Raw genomic sequence first — 22,198 nt, 5'->3', positions numbered from 1 at the left:
ACTAGGAATAATGCTGTTATTGCAAAATTAGTGAAGCTTAAAAAGTGTTTTACTGGCTGTCGGGGACTAACAAAAACAAGCTATTTTAATCACAAAAGCAAAACATAAAGTGGCCAAAGCAGCTGGTTAGCAAGTGAACATATGAAGGAAGAGATTGGACTGGGGATAAAAAAAATTCTATCATCCAATTTGGAATTCTTGGAAGTTTTATCCTTTTTTTTTAACTGCTAATAATTAAATTATTCTAATTTGGGAATTCCTTTTTTTAAAAAAAAAAAACAAGACTTTTGAATTTTTTTTAATGAGCAGATATTCATTCATGATTAATACAGTGATAAATTACCCAAGGGAGGCAAGGAGAATGTAAAATAGCATGTGCCTTTTAACGAACGAGGTATCAAACCACAAGATTTGGCTCTTCGCTTCCAAGGGAGAAACATGAACCAGTTTCATTGCTGTGATGTAGGAGGAATGACAGACGAGATTCAGGCACTGGTGCACAGTAGAGCCACTATTATATTCGGAGTTTCCCTGCCTTTTCAAATACACCGGTCCCTCTCCCTTCTTAGCAAATGATGAAAGCCTGAAATCCCCTTGTCAGCGGTGGTCGTCGGCTTTGCTTGCCTCCGGAGTGGGGATGGAGGAGGTGTGTGGGAGGGCGGTGACAGGACACAGGGCACCGGAGGCCTCAGGGTGAGACTAGCGTCCTGGGTTCTGAGTCCCTCACATTTGTCGTTTCCCTCACGCTCCTCAGCCGCCCCTTGCACTGGGTAAAAACTCCAACCCCCAGAGCTCCTGTCGGCTGCCATTTGAGCCCCCCTGGGAACGAATCCTCGTGTCGGGCCCAGGAAGACCTCGGTACCCCAGGAGCCGGGACCACATTCCCCACCCGGCCCCGACAACCCCGGAGACGTCATTCCGCCAGTACCCACTGGCGGCGCATGCGCAGGCCCGGCACGGACGGCGCCCACCCCAAGCATTCCGGGCGTCGGCAGAACGGTTCCCCTCAGGAAGGCCTGGCTTCCTTAGTTCTCTTGTGGAAAACGCTACAACTGGCTACGTGGGACTCAGACACGATGGGAAACAAGCAGCACTTTTGGCCCCGGCGCGTTCCCGTTTCCAACCACACACTTCCGGTTCCTCCGCCGGTTCCGGTCCCGCCCTTTCCTTCCGGCTGGCTCTGTTCCGCTGCGGCTGTTCCCTGCGTCTTCTGCCGCTGGTTCCGCTCCAGGTGAGGGGGCTGTAGGCCACCCCGACGCGCCGCCGGTGCCGACGCCGTGGGGCGGGGGTCCGGCTTGGCTGTCCCTCGGCGGAGCCCGCACGGTGGCTTCGAGTGGCGTGTCGGAGGCCGTGTGTGTCCTGTTCCATGGCCTCGGCCCGGGGATGGCGGGGTCCGCCTTCACCCCAGGCCTCCTCGCCTGTTTCGCGGGCCCTGGTGTCCCGGGTCATCATCCCCGTCGCCCGTTGAGCCTTGCCCGTCTCACTGGAGTCTGCCGTAGCCCTCTTGGTTCGGGGGTCCGTGGCGGTCCTGGGATGCTGCCCCATCCGGTCACCTCAGCTCGGCCGCTCATGGACCGTCCTGGCCCCAGAGAGGGCAGTTCCTCACCGTCCGTCACGTTTTTTTTTTGGCGTTGGGAAGTTCACCCCAGCCCCGCCTCTCGACTTTGTCATCTCCACCGCTGCTTGTTTTTTGGTTGTCTGGTCTCTAACTTTTCTTTCTCAGGTTTCCAAGGTGGATAGCAGTCGGGAATGTTAGTTCAGGGTTGAGATAACCCAGTTGCTGAGCGTGGTGTTTTGTCACACCGCCCCACCCCCCCATTTGTGTTCCTCCGTTCAGTTGACCAGGCGCTGTCACGCGTGTTTGCTCACATTCTGACCCTGTCCAGTCAATATTCACAGCGGCATTGGGAAGACAGAGGACCAGAAGTACAGTGGAGGAGTTGACTAGGTAAAGTCAACACTGTATGTGTTAGGCCGGAGAATTCCAACTGGAACAGGTTGACCCTAAAAGTGCGCTCTGCTGCTTGCTTTTGGGGGTTTGTTTGCCACCCCTCCTCCAGTTGTCTTTCAGTTTATAAATCTGAAGGCTTGTGAAATGATTCAAGTAGGACTGGATGAGAAAGAAGCTTAAATGTGACAATAGAAAGGCTATTGCACTGATTTCAGAGGCCATGAAACCAGCTTCAGCAACCTTTAAGCAGTCCTAAGGACTTAGGTCTCTAAAAACTTTGTTGTGTGTGTGTTTTACTAAAATGCTTGATCTTTTGTAAGGTTTGCCAATTTGGGATTCCTACTGTGGCAGAGGTGCCTTGTAAGTTTTGTATGCTGCTTTGTGAAGCACAGAGACCCTGCTGGTTGAGAACTTGGAGAAGTCTAGAGAAGTGGCTCTTGGGGATTAGCACTCCCTGCAGAATGTGGGTAGGGCTTGTTTAAAACACAGGTTGCCGCATGTCTTCTCCCCACCTCTCAGGACGTGTCTGAGTTACTGGGTAAAGGCAGCGCTTTTTTGAATAGTCCGAGGTCCATACTGGGAAAACCGCTAGTTGAGATGAGACGTGACCAAGAGCACCTGAATTCTGGACTCTTAACTCTGCCCATCACAGCACACACTGTATTTGTGTTGGTTGCCTTTGTAGAGTTTACAAATGATTATTTTTATTTCCACCTCTGACAGAAAGGTATTATGTTTTTTTTTTTAAAGATTTATTTTTATTACAAAGTCAGATATACAGAGAGGAGGAGAGACAGAGAGGAAGATCTTCCATCCGATGTTTCACTCCCCAAGTGAGCCGCAACCGGCCGGTACGCGCCGATCCGATGCCGGGATCCAGGAACCTCCTCCAGGTCTCCCACGCAGGGTGCAGGGTCCCAAAGTCTTGGGCCGTCCTCGACTGCTTTCCCAGGCCACAAGCAGGGAGCTGGATGGGAAGTGGAGCTGCCGGGATTAGAACCGGCGCCCATCTGGGATCCCAGTGTGTTCAAGGCGAGGACTTTAACCATTACACTATGGCACCAGGCCCAGTAAAGCATTCTTTAGAACAGGTTGGAAACATGAGAGAGGAAAGAGTAGCTAATGGGCTTATATTTGTTTACATTCTTGGGAGTAAATATTATTGGGAATTTATGTTAGTCTTTGATAGCAGTGAGTATGTTAGAAAATGCTTTGTTGCCAAGTTATCTTGCAAACCTGAAACTCAGAATTTGTGCTATCTCTTGCAGTTGGTTATGACAGTTGTACAAAGAGTACAGTTGAATGCTTGATCCAAGAAGTGAAAGTTTGTGGGAATACTATTATTTTAAGATTAGCAAATCCATTCCTCTGCCCTTGACTGGAGGGTGGAGGAGTGAGTGGAAGGTGTGGGCCTTATGGGAAGATTCAGCAACCGGGTCCTCCTTCTGTCTTGGGTCTCTGCTTGGGGCTCTGTATTTACTGATCTTTTGGTGTTCTGGTTCTTGTAGATCCAGTTAGAGAGAGACAGTTGTATTGGGGAAGAAGTGAGATTTAGGAGACCTGTGTTCGTGAGTCGATCACACAGCTTTTCAGAACTCCTGTTTTGTTCGTTGTGAAGAGGGAGTACGCTGATCAAATTGTTAAGTGAGATTGCCTATGTAAAAACTGTCCAATTCATTAAGTGTTAATTAGTGGCTGATTATTAATTGTTTAGAATAGTACCTGGAACAAAGTAAGTTTTCAGTTTTAAACTTATTTCACCAATACTTATGTAAGTCATGCAGTACCCAGCATTTAAAACATTATGTAATTTAATCCTCCAAAGAACCCTAAGAAATAAGTAGTGGTATCATCTCTGTTTTACAGATGAGGAAACTTAGACACTAAGACACTAAGAGTCAAGTTAACTTCCCAAGATCAAATAAAGCTATTTGATTAAACCCAGGTAGCCTGGCTCTCCAGGACCCTACCATACTATTTCTCAAATGTTGAACGAATTGGAAGGTTGGTCACGAAGAATCTTGCTGTTAACGTAAATTGACCAATTAAAATAGGCGCAGCAGGTAACTTAATATTGCTCCTTTCTAGCAGAATAACAGGGAGAATCTGATCTAATATTAGGAAGTAGCAATAACGCTAGGCCAGGAGCAGGGAGAGTGGACAACTTTTAACTTGTAAGGACAAAAATGTAAAGTAGGGTTTAAATTGCACATGCTTATAAAACATCAAAGTTACAGGCTTGGCTTTTATATTGTCTATTTTAACTTGCTCAGTTTTCTTCCTAGGTATTTTCCCTGAAGGAAAACTGCTTACTCATATGCTTCAAGAATGGCTGTACCTATCATTGTAAAATGGGGTGGACAGGAGTACTCAGTGACTACACTCTCAGAAGACGATACCGTGCTGGACCTCAAACAGTTTCTCAAGACCTTGACAGGGGTCCTGCCAGAACGCCAGAAGTTGCTGGGACTCAAAGTTAAAGGTAATTTTTTTACTACTTCAGATTTTTTGCATTGATACTTACGAATTTTCTATTTGCTGTTTCCTGTTGTTTTCTTGTCTTTGCCTTTGGATATTTCTTTGGTGGGGATAGTCCTTAAATTGCTTTACTGGTAAAAGTCAGGGTATTAAAGTTTACTTCAAAATATTCTTACTATTAGGATTACTTTATATTCCTCTGACACTGGGTATTTGTTGTAAACTTTTGCCATGGAAATCCCAGGTGAAACTGTCATTTATTTTCTGAAACTGTCTTTATTTACCATTTTGCACAGTGTTTTCATTGGGTTTTGTACACTCTCTAAGTTAACTTGTAATGTATCAAAAGTAAAGGTGATGTTTAAAAATTATAAGCAGTGTTTATATCCAACTTTTAAAAGGGATTTTTATGGTGTTTGCATTTGTTATGTCTTTGAAGGGTGAGTTTTGAGTAACTGTAAATCTTCAGTTTAGTGTTGGGCATTCAATCTCAAGGCTTCTTGGAGTGTGTGGTTTATTTTTTGTTTTTTGTTTTGTTTTGTTTTGTTTCTTTCATCTTAAACAGTCAAATAGCTGAATTTATTTTATTTATAAAGGTAGTATTCTAAGAAGGAATGGGAGGAGGGGAAACATCCCATGTATTAGCTGCAATTTCTTAGTGTTTTAGATATGGCCAGTTCGTCAGCAGGAAAAACAAACAACACAACAAAAAAGAAACCACAACTATGGCATCTGTACTGAACAGTTTGTTAGGGTTTGTGTAATGGAATAGTGAAACCAGCACCTGGACTTTAGTGAGAAAACAGTCATTTGCTTGTATTGTAGGCAAACCTGCAGAAAATGATGTTAAGCTTGGAGCTCTCAAACTGAAACCAAATACTAAAATCATGATGATGGGAACTCGTGAGGAGAGCTTGGTAAATGTTTACTTTTGTTACCATTTGTCCCTTTAAACATATGATTTATACTACACTGTTGCATCATAGTTCTGATTTTTGTAAAATTTTCAGTCTAGTGGTCAATGAAAAAGAACAAGCTCGACAGTGAATGGGGCATTAACTCTGCCAAAAATGAGTACTGGGGGACTTTCAGTATTTAGTTAGCTCTAAGTGTGGTAGTAACTCAAGTGCTTAAATTTAACATGGTAAATCTGTCAATGGGGTCACGTATAATGAGTTAATGTGGAAATTTTCCCAACAGTGTGTGCTTGCAAGACACTTGAACTCAAATTGTACCTCTCTGAATTTTTGTTATGCATGTATTTCCTATTTTAAAGATAAGTATGATTTAACAAGAACTTTTTTCTGTCTTGCTCCAGGAAGATGTCTTGGGTCCCCCACCTGACAATGATGATGTTATCAATGATTTTGATATTGAAGATGAAGTTGTTGAGGTGGAAAATAGGTATGTATGTATCACTTTAGAAGGTTAATTGTCCATGAAAAAAGTGAATCTTTCATCTTATCTCATTTTTTACTAGGGAAGAAAATTTGCTAAAAATTTCTCGCAGAGTGAAAGAGTACAAAGTGGAGATTTTGAATCCTCCTAGGGAAGGGAAAAAGCTTTTGGTACTAGATGTTGATTATACATTATTTGGTAAGTCAGTTAATAATGCATTTCATATTCTGTTATCTGTAATAGCATTTAAAATTGTATTTGCAGTGCTTAGTAGTACAAAAGTGAATCATTTGTTGTAGGACATACAGCAAAAAAAATAAGGTACCTATAATTCTGGGACCCAAAGATGAGCACTGTTTAATGTTTTGAGATATGTCTTCTCTAATTTGTATCTCCTTTCTCTTTTAATAATGTTATCTTTTTGGTCATTAAATATTTGTTGGAAATTAAGCGTGTGTGTTGTGTGTGTAACCCAGTTCACGAACACATTATAATTTAATCATTCCCTATTGGTTAATGTTTAACTTTTATGAGAAGTATTTAAAAAATATTTTGTTACTTTATTCTTTGTTTTCTGTTTATATTGGGTTAATTCATGAATTTAATAATTCTTGTGTCTAATATTGACATGAAATAATTTACTGATGTTAGAATTGTTCTAACCCTAAAATTTTTGTTTATATCTTAATATATACTTTAGTTTAAAATTTAATTGTTAAGAGATCCTGTCATTGTGGTGAAATATGATATGTACATAATTGGTGACAAACACAGTATCTAAATTTCAGAGACTGTAAGAGACAGAAAATTTAGTTTATTCTATGAAGCCTGACATGTCATTTTTGTACTTTGAAGCAAAATAGTTGGATTGCAAGTAGACTTCAAGGATAATAAATTGGAGGCTTTGAAAAGTATCTTTTTATCAGCTGGTACGATTTGGTCTGAAGCAGTTTGCAATTGAATGTTTGATAATGTGTTGCATTTCATAATTTCATTGATATTAACTATTCATCCATGATAATAAATTAATGATCATTTATGATCAATTTCCTTTTAGACCATAGGTCTTGTGCTGAGACTGGGGTAGAATTAATGCGGCCATATCTTCATGAATTTCTCACATCTGCATATGAGGATTATGACATTGTTATTTGGTGTAAGCTATTGTTTTTGTTTTTATATCTGGAAGTAAGATGATTTCTTATAATTATTCTCTTCTATAACAATGACTTGAAATTTAGTTGTTTCAGCTGAAGCAGTTTTCGTTTTGTTAGCCGATTTCTAAAATGGAGCATGTATGACTTTCTTGCATCACAATAGAACATATTTTTATCACATCACACTGTGAGAGTTAAGTGTCGTTGAGTAGGTTCTGGTAGCGTAGTAAGAACAGTAGTGTTGTCTCCAGGGTCTCCATCTTGGTTAGAGCTGCTTCTTACTGATCTTTGCAGTATGATCCTTTATGGTTCAGATTAATTGTGTTTTCTCCTTTCCTCTTCTGGTTTCAAAACACTTGGAGAAAGGTATGATTTTTAAAGATTACAGTCATGTAGTTCTTCCGAAGTAAAGGTAATGTGAAAAATTAGTATCTAGACTAAGGCGCTGTTGCTCAAATTGTGGTCTATGGTGTATTGCAAAAAAACACAAATTTGTAAAGAAATACTGGTGACTCTTACAGATAAATCTGTTGTATCACCAAGTGCACTATTTAATGTGATTTACTTTTTTTTAATGGTAGGATTTGGAGAGTGCAGCAGTGCAATGATTTATAGCCACCTGCAAGCAGCCGTACATACAGAATGGCTTCTTGGCAGTGTCATGAGCAGAGAATTTTCCTGATTGTGAACCATACCAAATTCCATCAATTAAAGTCTTTGATTAGAAGCCACATGGATATTGATGCCTGTAAATATCCATTATACAGTGATGATAGATCTATATAGTTGTTAAGATAAAAAATATCACCAGAATAGGTTCTGATTGTTTTTCATTTAATAAGATAGGGGAAGTGAGTTTGTTCAGAAACTCTGACCTGAGCCATTTGAGTCAAAAAATACTTGCTCTCTAAATGTTATTAAACAGGCTTAGAAATTTAGAGAAGGAGTAGGCGTTTGGCCTAGTGGTTGTTACAGCACTTAGATCCCCTGCATCGTGTCTGGAGTATCTGCACAGGAGTCCTAGCTGTGCTGCTGCTGGTATGCACTCCAGGAAGTGGTTGGGTCCCTGTCAATCACGTAGGAGACCCAAATTGAGTTCCTAGCTCCTGGCTGTGGCCTAACCATTGTAAACATTTGAAGAGTGAACTGGTTTATGGGAGATCTCTCTGTGTCTTTGTTTCAAGCAAACAAAGAAAACATTAGACCAACTTTTGCAAGCAGATATTTAGAGTAGTTTTATTTTCCTTTAAAGATTTATTTTTATTTGAAAGACATATTCACAGAGAAGGAAGGAGAGAGGCAGTCTGCTGATCTACTCCCTAAGCAGTCACAATGGTAGAGCTGGGCCGGGCTGAAGTCAGGAGCCAGTAGCTGCCTGGTCTCCCCTGTGGGCACAGGGAGTCAAGGATGCAGACCGTCATCCTCCACACTCGCAAGCACAAGAGCAGGAGCTGGAGTGGAGTGGAGCACCTGGCATTTGAACGGGCCTCTTGTGGGATGCTGGTGGCTCAGGAGGAGGCTCAGCTGATTCTACCGTGGTGTCAGCCCCTAAAGTTGTGTATTTTTGTAAATTAGGATATTTTGTGGTAGTATGCTTAAATAGACACGTCAGTTTGGTACTAAATAGATTAATTTTAATTCTGCTGCTGTTCTGTGTTAACAATAGGCAGATTATCTAATCTTCATTTACTCAACTTTCAAAAGAAGGCAACAATCTATTTTACAGCATTTTTTAACAATAAAAATATCAGTGACTAGCATCATGTGTGGCATAGTAATTCAAAACTTTATTAGCTGTACATATTTTTCTTTTTTGGGAATTACAGACACAAAATAGGTACTGAATTAGAAAAAAACCTGTATTTTCCTATGTTCGGACTATTTTCATTATAGATATAGCAATATATACAATTTTGGCAGGCGAGGTGATTATTTTCATGGATGTGTGCTGAAGATTTTTATTGCTACAAGTCAAGTAACTTGTTTGTCTATCAAATGTACATGCGCACTTAAAATAATTGAGTTATTTTCTCAAACATTTCCTTGAGAATACATATATAATGTAATAATTTGTGACCAGTAAAGGCACATAAAAATGAGGACAGAGTTGTAGCTTTGGTAGTCCCCAAACTGGCTGAAATCTGACACTGAGCAGTTTTCTAACTTCATACTTGTTTGAGATTCGTTATGAGTAGTTAGACTAAATGAGCTTGAATTTGCTGAGCTTGATAATAATGTAAATTTTCAGTAAACCTAGCTATTTCCAGTATGAACTTTTCATAAGTACATTATATGTGTGTATATATATGTGTATATATGTATACACATACATATATACATATATATACACATATATACACACAGACATACGTATGTTTACAGATATATCCATGCATTTGATTGTATTTATTTGAAAGACATGGAAACAGACAAAGATCTTCCATCTGCTGATTTATTCCCCAAATGCCTGCAACAGCTGGGCCCAGATCAGGCCAAAGCCAGGAGCCTCAAATTCAGTCTAGATCTCCTATGTGGGGAGACAGAGACCTAAGTACTTGGACAATCACCTGCTGACTTCGAAGATGCAAATTAACAGGAAGCCAGAATCCAAATAGGACTGGGACTGAAACTCTGGCTCCGCTATGCAGGATGTTGGTGTCCTAAACAGTGCTTTAATTTCTGTGCCAAATATCCATCTTGAAGTTTAAAATGAACATTTGCTAGATTCAGAATTCTTTTGAGTATTGACTTATTTGTGTTTCATGGATAAAAGTTTCATTGTCTTGAAGTTTCACTTTTTGTATTTTAAAGAAAACTAATATAAATGTGTTAGGCCACTGTTACACATTTAAACTTTGTCTTAGAAAACTCACACAAAAATTTTTGCAATGAAATTCAAGCTTTTCCATATGTATTGTGTTGTCCTTCATGTTGTAGCTGCAACAAATATGAAGTGGATTGAAGCTAAAATGAAAGTAAGTATCAGAAAACTTCATTTAAAAAATCTTTTCAAATTACATTGGCCTTGGTGTGGGACTGAAGTAACTTTATTTTTGATGCAAAATTTCACGATGGAAGGCAGTAGGGAAATAAAATGTCAGAATGTAGAGTGGAAGTGCTTCTAAAGACTGTTTAGTGCTAGGTTGTACTGAGTACCTACTTTTTTTCTTTCAATAAAATAAAATAGCTAAGCTCTGTCCTCTTTTCTCCCTGTTTTACAATAATGCTGTCTTTTCCCATTTTTACTCTCTGTGCAACTCAAGAGATGCTACTATTCTAAAATGGTGACTTAGGAAGTAATCTACTTTTTGGCTTAACTAAGTTCTACTGTTTTTTAGCAAGATAAGGCAGCTATTGGGATAGACAGTTTCTACTATGGGAAATTGATGCTAGATTGAAAGCCTGGATTTCTTAACTTTATTATGTTTTAACCTGATTTTTTTTTTTTAATAGGAACTAGGAGTGAGCACAAATGCAAATTATAAGATTACCTTCATGTTGGACAGTGCTGCTATGATAACAGTACATACTCCCAGGAGAGGATTAATAGATGTAAGAAATAATGTTTTTCTATTTAGAGATGCATTCATGTTCTAGTTTACATTTTGTGGGAGTTACGGCTCATGCCTTTTGAAAGCACACAATCCAGTAGGAATGGGAGAGGACTCAGAATACAGTGAAAGGTAAGGAAAGATAGTATTAAAATAATCAGAATCACAGAAGAGTGGTTTATGTACACAAGGACTGGTTCAATATTACATCTATACATTTGGGTGGAAAAGTAGACCTTCTAACCTGTAAAGTAATATGTTTAAAAATTTTTAATGTTAAAAAGATATTTGGGAAATGTCAAGCACAGCAGTGTTTATACTAATGATAACTTAAAAGACTAAAAATAATCCTCAGTATCTAATAATAGTCAGTTGGATTTATGAATTGTTACTGCACATGATAGAGTGCAGTTATTTGTTGTAGTGGACAGATTTTAGAATGTTCCTGACATATTGAAGAGAAAAGTATTTTAGAGAGCAGTATTTGCAAGCTATTAGAGAAGAGTTTATAGCCATTATTTGGATCAGGATTTCCTTAAGTAAAAGATCTGTAAACTCTGTAAAGTTGCTGCTGTTTATTATTTTTTTTTAAAAAAAAAAAGCCCAGAGATAAATATATCAGAATTTCTAGTTTTCATCCTTGGTGCTGACCAGGTTACAGATGATTTAAAAATTTCCTTTGTGTTTTTCTGTCTTTTCAAATTTCCCTGTCAGTATACTCTGATACTTGAGAATGGAGTGGTCCATGTTGATGAGAACAGGAAACTCAGCATAACTCCTAAGCTAGCCCTCTAAGAGGATGTAAACTTTCTGACTTGGTGTCATATACACTTTGCTCTAATCATATTCTTCAAAAATCAGGTCCATTGTATTAGTGTGTAATTGTCTTCAGGTACTTAGGAGGTATGGTTCAGGAGTACAGTAGAAGTGAAAAAAATTCAGGAAAATTTAGTAGAATTAGAAATATGTCAGTACAATGTTTATAGTAGATGAATTAGAAAGAAAAATACTTTCCTGATACTAAATTATAGGACAAGAAAAGTTATTTTTAATTGCTAGCCTTTGCAGTTGTTACTGTCATAGCTCATGGTACTACAAATGATATTTCAACCTCAAAGAAAAATAGTTTTCTCAAAAAAATTTAACTTAAAAATTTTGAATGTGTAAAACATTGACACAACTCAAACATAAAAGAGTATGTAGTGCAAAATTGTTTTCTCACCTGACTCCTCTGGCCATCCTCCTAACAGTTACTTCTTGCAATGTCTTAACTGAAACTTTATGTGAATACAAATAGATAGAACTAAATATGGATTATCCTTCTGAAATCCTTATAACTCAGAAATAACAACAGTGATTTGCAAATTGTGGTATTTCAGAAGTTAAGCAATTGAATGCCCTAGAAATGTTGTACCTGGTGCTTTCATGGTAGTTCAACAGGCTAATCTTCTGCCTGCTAGCCGCTGCATCCCATATGGATGCTGGTTCATGTCCCAGTTGTTCCACTTCCCATCCAGCTCCCTGCTTATGGTTGTTGGCAGCAGAGGATGGCTCAAGTGCTTGGGCCTCTGTACCCACATGGGAGACGAGGAAGAAGCTCCTTAAGTTCTCAGCTTTGGATCAGCTCCGAACATTTTGGTTATTTGGGATGTGAACAAGCAGAGGGAAGATCGTTCTGTCTTTCCTTCTCTCACTAAATCTGCATTGCAAGTAAAAATAATTAAATCTTTAAAATCTTTTAAAAGGAGGGGAGGGGCAGTGAAGCAGTGGATCAAAGATCTTTGTCTTCTCTCTGTAAATTTGCCTTTCCAATAAAAAAAATAGATGAACCTTTTTTTGTTTTAAGATTTATCTGGTTCACTCCTCCAGTGGCTACAGGGGCCAGAGCTGAACCTATCTGAAGACAGGAGGCAGCAGCTTCCTCTGGATCTCCTATGTGGGTGCAGGGTCCCAAGAACTTGAGCCATCCTCCACTGCTTTCTCAGGCTATAAGCAAGGAGCTGGATGGGAAGTGGAACGGCCGGGACATCAACCAGTGCCTGTATGGGATCTGGGAGCTTGAAAGGGGAGGCTTAGCTAATTGAGTCTTTGGGCCAGGCCCGAAATGAATAAATCTTAAAAAAAAAAAAAGCATTGCAGCTGTGTCTGAATTAAAGAGAAAAATAATATTTTCTATATAAAATAATTAAAAAGGGCTGAGTACATTTTTTCTCACTAATGGGGTGTACTTTTTAAAGATTTATTTAAATTTTTTTATTTTTTATTGCCTGACAGACATTTAAACACTTTAGAACCTTTTAGAATTAAATAATCTACTAGTTCAATGGATTTAGTTCATTTAGATATAAATAGACCTTTACGAATTTTGAACATGACAAAGTATAACATGTTTTATAAGTATATTGTTCTTCAAACAAGGGTTTGAAAAGAGAAAAAGAAAAAAATAAGTGTTAAATTTGACAGTTCCTACAAGCTAGCTATCTCATTGTAACAGGGAAAGCATTTTTGCATAGCTCTGCAGTTCATATTGCTGTGCCTCTGCCCTGAGTTACTGGTGAATTTGGAGTGATATTTAAAATTTTTTTCTAAGGTAAAGCCTCTTGGTGTTATATGGGGAAAGTTTTCGGAGTTTTACAGCAAGAAAAACACCATTATGTTTGATGACATAGGACGGAATTTTCTGATGAACCCTCAGAACGGACTGAAGGTAAGACATAATTGTCCTTGCTGTATATTCGTTGTGCTCTGGCTGTATGATAGAACTTTAAATACTATTGCATTTGTCTGTTTTTAGAAGTGTGATCATTTGCTACGTAGCAACATTCCTGCCAATAAAAGATCGGTTTGTAATAGTGGTCCCATTAGATTATAATGGAGCTGGCAATTTCCTATTGCCTAGCAATTTTGTTGTATATTATCTTTTAAGTGTCCTGTGAGTTTCCTATAATCTTATGGTTACAGACAAGAAAAGTTTGTAAGTTTTAGATGAGATGGGGCGTGTTCAGGGTGGTATGGCCATAGACAAGTTTTTAAGTATTTAGAAAAAAATTGTGTGGAACATTATATGTTTGGCATTAATATCCCTGGTTAGCCAAGTCATCCAGATATTTTGTTTTTCATTATTTCTGAAGCTTGAGCTTACTTTACAGTATGTTGACTTCTAGCATCAAAAGTGAAATCAGATATTTCAAGAGGGTTTAAATCTTGGAATTTCTGATGTTTTGGCTAGCTGAAGAGTTTGCAGCAAAGTTACTCTTAATTTCCTTTCTAAAATTCGTTTATAGGTTTTTGAAAATTTGTACAGAGCGAATGTGGATTTTAGGATTTCGAAATTCTGGAGGTAGAAGGGACTGCAATCATCTTGGCTGAATCCATTAGAAGCCGAATGAGAAAGTTCATGATTTGCCTAAGATCATGTATGTAATTGAGTTACTGTCAGTGATGACCTGAGCCTGCAGTCACATGCAACCTAGTGTAGATATGATAGTGATACACATTTCAGGTAGCAGGAGAAATTTCTAACTTAAATATTTCTGGTTTCTCTGTTTGCTTAGGAGTTGACATATTATGAAAATGGAAGAGATAGTCTATGCTACCTTACTAATCTGAATGGAATCTTATTTGATATTTAAATCCTGGCATGAAGAAATTTTCTTTCTTAGGAGCTTTATTGCCAATTTAGGTTCTTGGTAGTTATGAAAGATGAAAGATAAAACTATGTGTTTGAAACCTTCCTCACAGAGGATTAATTTGACTTTGGTAAAAAGTAAGAATATTTAAAGGACAGAATGCTAATGTAACAAGCAAATTTTAATGCTGTAGAAGCTGCTGTTGACTTCAAAGAAGAGCAGCTGTATGACCTTAAGAAGGTGGTTTTTGTCTGTGGCTTTGGGAGGAGTGCTTCTTCTGTGTATCTCACCAAGATTTTCTTTTTCCGTTTTTTTCTTTATTTTTGACAATCTTTACATAGTTAATTAGGGCAAAAATGTTCAAGGGCTACAGGAAAGTGGGTAAGACTATTATTTCCTCATTGTTTTTTTCCTGGACTTTAGCTGCTAGGCTATGCCACCGGACCCGAGAAACAATTTCAAACTTAGGGTTTTGTGTAAGAAAATACTTACTTTGTTTTATTGGAAAGGCAGATTTACAGAGAGGAGAGATGGAGAAAGATTTTGCATATGCTGGTTCACTCCCTAAATGATCACTGCGGTCAGAGCTGAGCTAATCCGAAGCCAGGAGCTAGGAGCTTCTTCCTGGTCTCCCATGTGGGTGCAGGGTCCCAAGGCTTTGGGCCATCCTCCAGTGCTTTCCCAGGCGACAGGCAGGTAGCTGAATGGGAAGTGGAGCAGCTGGGGCTTGAGCTGGTGCCCATATGGGATACCAGATACATGGCAGAGGATTAGCTGTTTGCCATTTCACCAGTCCTGAGAATGGTTCTTAATTACTCTGTTACCATGGTTTCATAATTTGCCTGGTAGAAAACACCAAAGATTTTATGTTGGTCTTACAAATAAGACTATTTTTGAAAATCACAAACCTAGTAACATTCCTGTTTTAAGGAATTTTGAATATGATACATATTATTGAGTTAAAAAACGTGAATATCAGTCATGAGTAAAGCAGTTGATATCCTAAAAACTATACATTTTATCTATGCAATGAAATCATAATATAAGAGAACTGAGTTAATTTAGGGAATCTCGAATTCCTAAAACTGTTTGTTTGATATGAGAGACAATAAGATGATCATCATATGTTGCCCTCCATGCTAGAGATTATTTTGGAAAAAATGCTATAGGAAATGATTATGGTGGACCAAAGAAGTCAGTTAGGTGAATAAAAGATTTTTTGCCCTTAGTTTATTAACTTACAAAAACAGCCATTAAAGCAATTGAGTTTTGTTTAGTAGTGCTTAAAACTGGCGAGTTTCACTTAGTAGCACTTAAAACTGATAGAAAATAAAACCTAGCAGGGACTTGTGTTGAAAATCTTATCAGCCACTGGCCCTGTATTTTCTCTTAGTTTTAACCCCTTCTTGCTGGTTAAATTTGGCAATCATTTTGGCACATTGTGTATTACTAACTTAAAAGTTAGTATGTTGTGCCTGGCACAATAGCGTAGTGGTTAAAGTCCTAGCAGGTTCTATTCCCGGTGGCCCCGCTTCCCATCCAGCTCCCTGCCTGTGGCCTGGGAAAATAGTCAAGGACGGCCCAAAGCCTAGGGACCCTGCACCCATGTGAGAGACCAGGAGGAGCTCCCAGCTCCTGGCTTCAGATTGGCTCAGCTCTGGCTATTGTGGCCACTTGGGGAGTGAATCAGCGGAAGGAAGATCTTTCTCTCTGTAAATCCACCTTTCCAATAAAAATAAATCTTTTTAAAAAAAAAGTTAGTATGTTGCCTTTACATTCTTGAGTTAAGTGAAGGAATACTTTAGCATCACCACAGGATTCAGTGTTGTGCAGGAACTCCTTTCCCTGCATTGTGATATAATTTCCTCTGCTGCTGCATTCACTTGGTCTGGTTCAGTGTCTTCTTGCCCCCTCTCCCCATGCTGCCTAAGCACAAGCGCTGGCTTGTAGGCATATCTGACAGCTCTTACTGCTGCCTTTGAGGCCACATTGATGCTCCACTGACTGTTGTGGAGATGTCTGCTACCATGCTGGCCTCATGAGAGTAGAACATTGGGGATATTTTCTTCTGTTTCAAGCTGGTAATTCTGGTCACCTACATGAGTGTAGGGGCCCAGGGACTGGTGCCATCGTTTGCCACTTTCCCAGGCTGTAAACAGGGAGCTGGATTGGAAGTGGGATGCTGATATACAAATTCACACCCTTATGGGATGCCGGTGCTGCAGGTGGAAGATTAGCTTGTTATACGTAGCTTGTTATACACCAGCCCCTGAAGTTATTATTTCCAAATGAATGGTTTTTTATCACAAAATGTATCAGCCTTAAAAATTTGGAGAGTATGGTTATTCTTTTTAGAAAACACTTGTGTAATTAAAAATGACTTTCAGGGAGATTTAATAATAAAAATGTTTATGATAAAATGTTACAGAAAAATAATTTTTAAAGGTTTATTTGTTTAATTATTTAAAAGATGGAGTTACAGAAAGGGAGCAGCAGAGTAAACGAGAAATCTTGCATCTACTGGTTCATTTCCCAAATGGCTGCTGTGGCCAGAGCTGAGGCACACAGAAGTCAGGAGCCAGGAGCTTCTCTGTGTCTCCCACATGAGTGCAGGAGCCCAAACACCTGGTCATTCTCTGCTGCACTTCAGGCACATTAGCAGGGGGTGGTTCAGCAGTGCCCATAGCACATACCAGCTCTGCAGGCTCTGGGTTAACACACTGTGCCACAGTGCTGGCCCTCAGACATTTTTTAATACAAATATATAATGACAGCTACATGAAAGCTTCATTTGAAGGTAAAATCATTAGTGTTATAGTTTGTCTCACTTTGTGGTAAAGTAGCTCGTATTTGGATTAGCTTTTTATGAATGAAATAACATGAATAAAGTTAATTAAGACCAGCCAGAATGTCTAAGCAGAAATATTTGCATTATAAACAGACACTTGCATAGCCATATTGGGGTTCTAATTAAAGAGGTGTTAAGAGAATAGAAGAAGCTTTTAATTTGTAGTGTAAATGTTAAAACTTTTTATTTATTAAACTTAGTCTAATATGAAAATAATTTTCAGTATTGATACCCCTATTGATATTTTAGCCTCATTAATTATAGTGTTAGTTATAGGATGGTATGGATTTTTATTAATTTTCCTTATCTCAGTGTGAAATTATGTTTGTTTTTGAACAGATAAGGCCTTTTATGAAAGCACACCTAAATCGAGATAAAGACAAAGAACTTTTAAAATTAACTCAGTACCTCAAGGAAATAGCAAAATTAGATGACTTTCTGGAGCTGAATCACAAATATTGGGAAAGGTAAGTGCTCATGCTTCATTTTCTCTTTTGCCTTAGCGAATGAAAAATGGGAGGGTGCCCTGGTATAAGTACATAACTCAGTTTTTATTTAACCTGGACTAACTCTAAAAATATTTTCTGATAGAGAGCCTCCTTGAAGTGTCCTAGCCTGTAAGTGGTTCATAGGCTGCATGTTGTTAGCTCTTTAATACTTCATCAGAGATGTGTGTGTGAAACTACCTGCAGGTTATTTTTGTGACATTGAGTAGGTTATGCATTTATGAATCACATGAAAATGGAATCACTGTTGTCAACATGTCAAGATTAAATACATGAAAAAATTTCCTGAAGAACCCCTTCTACACCTCTGTACTGCCAATTTTAGTGTAGCTTTAGAAATGTGAGAAATAGAGATCAAAACTTCTGATTTAGTGGTAGATAACCTATTTAAACAATATGAAGAAGCTTAGTTTATAAGTCAACAGCTTTTGCAGTTTTACACTCTTGATCAGAATCATTTGTCATCTTTGACCCAAAATCTTTATGTCAGGAGAGTGAGATCTTTGCCTCTTAAGTTATATTTAGAGTAACGTATTTATTTCTAAGCATACTTAGAAATAACGATGTTAAATCTTTCAGCTTTCACATTTACAAGAGGTAGAGTGGTGGTGAATGATACTATTCTTTGGAGTGTTGTTTTGAACTTGAACTCTGCCACTTTCTAGCTGTGTGAATTTGGGGAAATTGTTTAACCTCTTTGTGCCCATGAAATAGGGGTGCTGGCTAACATAAACTCCTTAGAGTTGTTGTGAAGGTTCAGTGAATAATTACAACAGCACTCAACACAGAAATAATCAGCAGATGTTAGCAATTAATAACACTTTCTCTTCATCTTAGGAAGTATGTCATTAACACAAACTCTTCTTGGGGAGAAAGATTGTCGTGAATTCAGCAAAAGACAGTTTTGACATCTTTATTTTGTTTCTTGCAGGTATCTCTCAAAGAAGCAAGGACAGTAGTTAGATGTTATGCTGGCAGTAATTGAAGATACCTGAGATCCATAAACTTTTTGCTTTTCTGCTAGAAATCATTATGATAGTGCTGGGCACTGAAGCAGAGACCAGATGGCTTATACATGGTCTTCCAGTTTTTTTGTAAATTTAATTTTATATTTTTTGAAGATCATAGAAATATGCTTAAAAAAATGCCTTTTTTCCCCATGTGAATATTCTTATTCTTGAAAAAGATTTTCTCCAGCATTGATTGCTCTCTCTTTTTTTTATTCCCCATAAAGATAAGTGGAGAAAAATGTATGTTCAGTGATGGTCATTTGGTGATTTTGGAAACAGTTTTGCATTTTTGTGTCATTTTAATATTGTCTAACTCTTAGCACCAAACCCATCTTGAAACTAATGCTTTTTCCTTTTTAAAACTGAAACAAAAAGAGATTTTGGATAAAGAATGTAGTTTGTTATGCTTAAAATAACCAAGAATTTTTTATTCTTTTGTCATAGACCAAAATTCTGCAATCCACCAGTTGCATCTCTAAAATCTGATGCCTCACTTGGGTCTGTATGTGTGTCTGTGTTCTTAAAGTAAAACTGGAAAGCATCAGTGTGTGGCACAGCTGTGTTCTGGTATGAGAAGTAGAAAACCTAAGGCTGAAGAATAAAACCAAGGCACATAAATATATTGCCTCTTTGGTAGCTAAGTACAAAGCACTTCTGCCTAAAACCATTACCATAAAAGAAATTAAAGGCAATAAATTTTATATCACTACTTCAACCCTAGAAAGCATGAGCAAAAAGATTTGTTCTGTTCCAGTTATATTTTTCTCAGTGTTAATACTATTTCAGTGACAATATCTAGCCATACTACTAAAGATATATATTATTTGCAATGCTTAAGCCTGCACATATATAATGTGACCACTGTTTTGTGTTAACAGTATTGACTTTAAACAGTTCTTGTATTTGAAAGGAGTTGATCCTTTTAAATAAACATGGTGTATATTGTTCTTTGGGGACTATTTCAGTGGTGTAAATAATAAATATGTTTTCTTAAAACCTTGGTTTTCTGTTTTATATTACCCAAGATTTCTGTCTGTCAAATTGTGAAACAAATATTTTCAAAGACCTTAATAACCTTAAATGTTAATGATACTGAGTGCATATAGAATTGAATTTAACAGCTTATCAGGTGTAAAGTTATTTGTGGATAGGTGCTGTATTTTCAGAAATGTATGTTTTATGGCAGATTAGAAACTTGTATTTATTTATTGAAAGCCAAAGAGAGGCGGAGAGCTCCCATCTACTGATTGAAGTGGCTAAAATAGTTTGTCTTGAGTTTAGCCTAGCTGAAGGCAGAAACGGAACTGCATCTAGGTCCTCCCATGTGAGTGACAGGGACCCAACTAGTTGAGTCATCACCTTTTGCTTGCCAGGGTACACATCATCAAGAAGCAGAAATTGTGAGCAGAGTTGTGACTCAGACCCAGACACTTGGGTTCAGATACAGGAGGTCTGGTACAGGATGTGAGCGTCCTGAGGAGGGCCATGACTACCTAGCCAATCACTTGCCTTAGTATATTCATGTGTTGGTTTCTTGTCCCACTGTAAAAGCTTCTTCCAAAGGAGGCATGGAGTGGCTCTAGAGAGAGGGGGCTTATATTTGAGAAAGCTGAGCACTCCAAAGTAAATTATTAGCGTTGATCAAGGAAAAAACAATTTCTGAATCAGTATAAGCTAAAATACAAGAATTACCAAGCCTCAGGAAGCAACGTAGGGTTTTTAAACATATCTTTCACCATTAGGTGGTGCCCAAAGCACAGTCTGTTATCTGGCATGTGTAATTAAACCACACTGGGAGAACATGCTCGGTTTATTGAGATCTCATGTGCTATGCATGTTACTGTTACAGATAGGGGAGTTTCTGATTGTCTTCTGCAGCTCATGGTTTATTAAACAGAGGGTTTAGTGCAGATGAGTGTTGTGCTGAAGCCCCAAGTTATTTTTTATTCTTAAATTTTTTTATCATGCTCCAAATAGTAAAAAGCTAGCATCTAATAAGGTTTAGGAGTTTTTCTAGTTTAAAAAGTACAGATGATCCTGAAATCTGACTAAAGAATGGTTTGAGATCTACTAGCCACTTGGGTCCTTAATACAGAAATTGAGTTAATATTACCTGTATCAGTTACTCAGTATGCAAAGAGTAAGTAGATTGTTATAGTAAACAACGTATTCTTTAGTTATGGAAGGTAAAATAGTCTTTTGAGCAGCGGGAAACATAGTCGTTCAGGGATGGGAACTGGGAAAGAAGTATAAAAAATTCTTATAGCTTAGGTTTTTACAGTACCACTGAATGGTAATAAAATTTAATAAACAGGATTTTTTTTTCTTATCCCAAGTAATAAACAGAACTCTGTCTCAAACGATGAGTTGTTATGGTTTCCATTGAAGTATTTATACATCAAAAAATAATCTTATTAACTAGAATAGGAGCTTGAAGAGATGTCTCTAAAGATTAAGTGCTTAGTTGTTTATGTAAGAATATAAATTTTGAAATTGCTTTGGGGGAGGTATCTTGGTGGTGATGGCATACCGAGTATTTAAAACTTGAGAAGTCCGTGGAGGTTTGGTTTGTAGATTTATCATAGACTTGTTCAAAGTTTATACATTATTCTCTGGAACAAATGGGTAGCCTGTTTCCAATTAGAGATAGGCATCAATTACTTAATATCAGTGAAGGCCTATATAGAATGTGAATTTTTTTTCAAGATTTATTTATTTTTATTTGACAGGCAAATTTTTACAGAGAGCAGAGATGGAGAGCTCTTCCATCCTGTGGTTCAGGATGGCCACAACTGCCTGAGCTGAGCTGATCTGAACCTGGGAACCAGGAGCTTCTTCCAGGCTTCCCACGTATAGTGCAGGGGCCCAAGCACTTCAGCCGTTCTCTGCTGCTTTCCCAGGCTGTAAGCAGGGAGCTGGATCACAAGTAAAACAGCCTAGAGAAGAATTGGTGCTTAGGTTGGCGTGATGGTGCAGTTGGTTAATCCTCTACCTTCATGTGCCAGTTGATGAAGCAACAAAGGTACTTGTCAGATGTTATCCTGTTTGGAGTGTGTGACTATTATTGAGCCATATCATTCTTGAAATCCATAGTTACCAAATAAGTAGTACTAAAAAGCTTTCCTTGAGTGTGTGTTTTACAAATATTACCTTGGTTTTCTAAGAGTTCTAAATAATCCAGGATAAGAGTGAAGAAACACTTCTCATAGCTCAGAACATTTTTGTAGGTTTCTAGATGCCTTCAAATCTGCAAATACCACGTGGTAATGATCTGAATTAAACATGTAGCCATCCCAGATCCCTTCCCTGCTACCAACCCCTATCCCCAGCCACAAAGTAGATAGAATCAAAACTTCAGCTGTGTTACAGTACATCTTGCATAGTGCAATCCATTAGCATTTTTATTATTTTGGGAACCAGCTGTTCACAGCTGAAGGCTTGCTGGCTTTTCCATGCAATCATCCAGGAATTGCTGGGGCTCAGTGAGTTAAGCCACCACCTGTGAAACCAGCATACCTATATGAGCACTAGTTTGAGTCCCTGTTGCTTCACTTCTGATGCAGCTCCCTGATAATGTACCTGATAAAGCAATGGAAGATGATCCAGGTACTTAGATCACTGCTACTCCCATGTGAGACCGAGCTGCTACTGCAGGCTGCTCCTGGCTTCA

The 22,198-nt window shown here is 38.3% G+C and overlaps 1 protein-coding gene across 3 annotated transcripts; it reads left to right on the top strand.

Annotated features, from left to right (window-relative positions):
- The first annotated feature begins 1,105 nt into the window (after window positions 1–1,105).
- Window positions 1,106–19,524, top strand: UBLCP1 (ubiquitin like domain containing CTD phosphatase 1). 3 transcript variants are annotated; one of them, XM_004587480.3, is made up of 11 exons: window positions 1,106–1,231; window positions 4,237–4,433; window positions 5,255–5,346; window positions 5,748–5,833; window positions 5,910–6,025; window positions 6,885–6,983; window positions 9,922–9,959; window positions 10,438–10,536; window positions 13,126–13,242; window positions 17,352–17,479; window positions 18,450–19,524. In XM_004587480.3, exons 2-11 carry the CDS (start codon window positions 4,280–4,282, stop codon window positions 18,475–18,477), a joined length of 957 nt encoding a protein of 318 aa, XP_004587537.1. In that variant the 5' UTR covers window positions 1,106–1,231; window positions 4,237–4,279; the 3' UTR covers window positions 18,478–19,524. The 3 variants fall into 3 exon arrangements, with proteins under 3 accessions (XP_004587537.1, XP_058533350.1, XP_058533349.1); XM_058677367.1 differs by having other exon boundaries at window positions 1,144–1,231; window positions 4,225–4,433; XM_058677366.1 differs by having other exon boundaries at window positions 1,188–1,231; window positions 4,252–4,433.
- Window positions 19,525–22,198: the final 2,674 nt, after the last annotated feature.

Source organism: Ochotona princeps, chromosome 19, assembly GCF_030435755.1.
Source record: "Ochotona princeps isolate mOchPri1 chromosome 19, mOchPri1.hap1, whole genome shotgun sequence".
In the NCBI taxonomy this organism is placed as follows: Eukaryota; Metazoa; Chordata; class Mammalia; order Lagomorpha; family Ochotonidae; genus Ochotona; species Ochotona princeps.
This window is presented reverse-complemented; position numbering and strand designations above follow the sequence as displayed.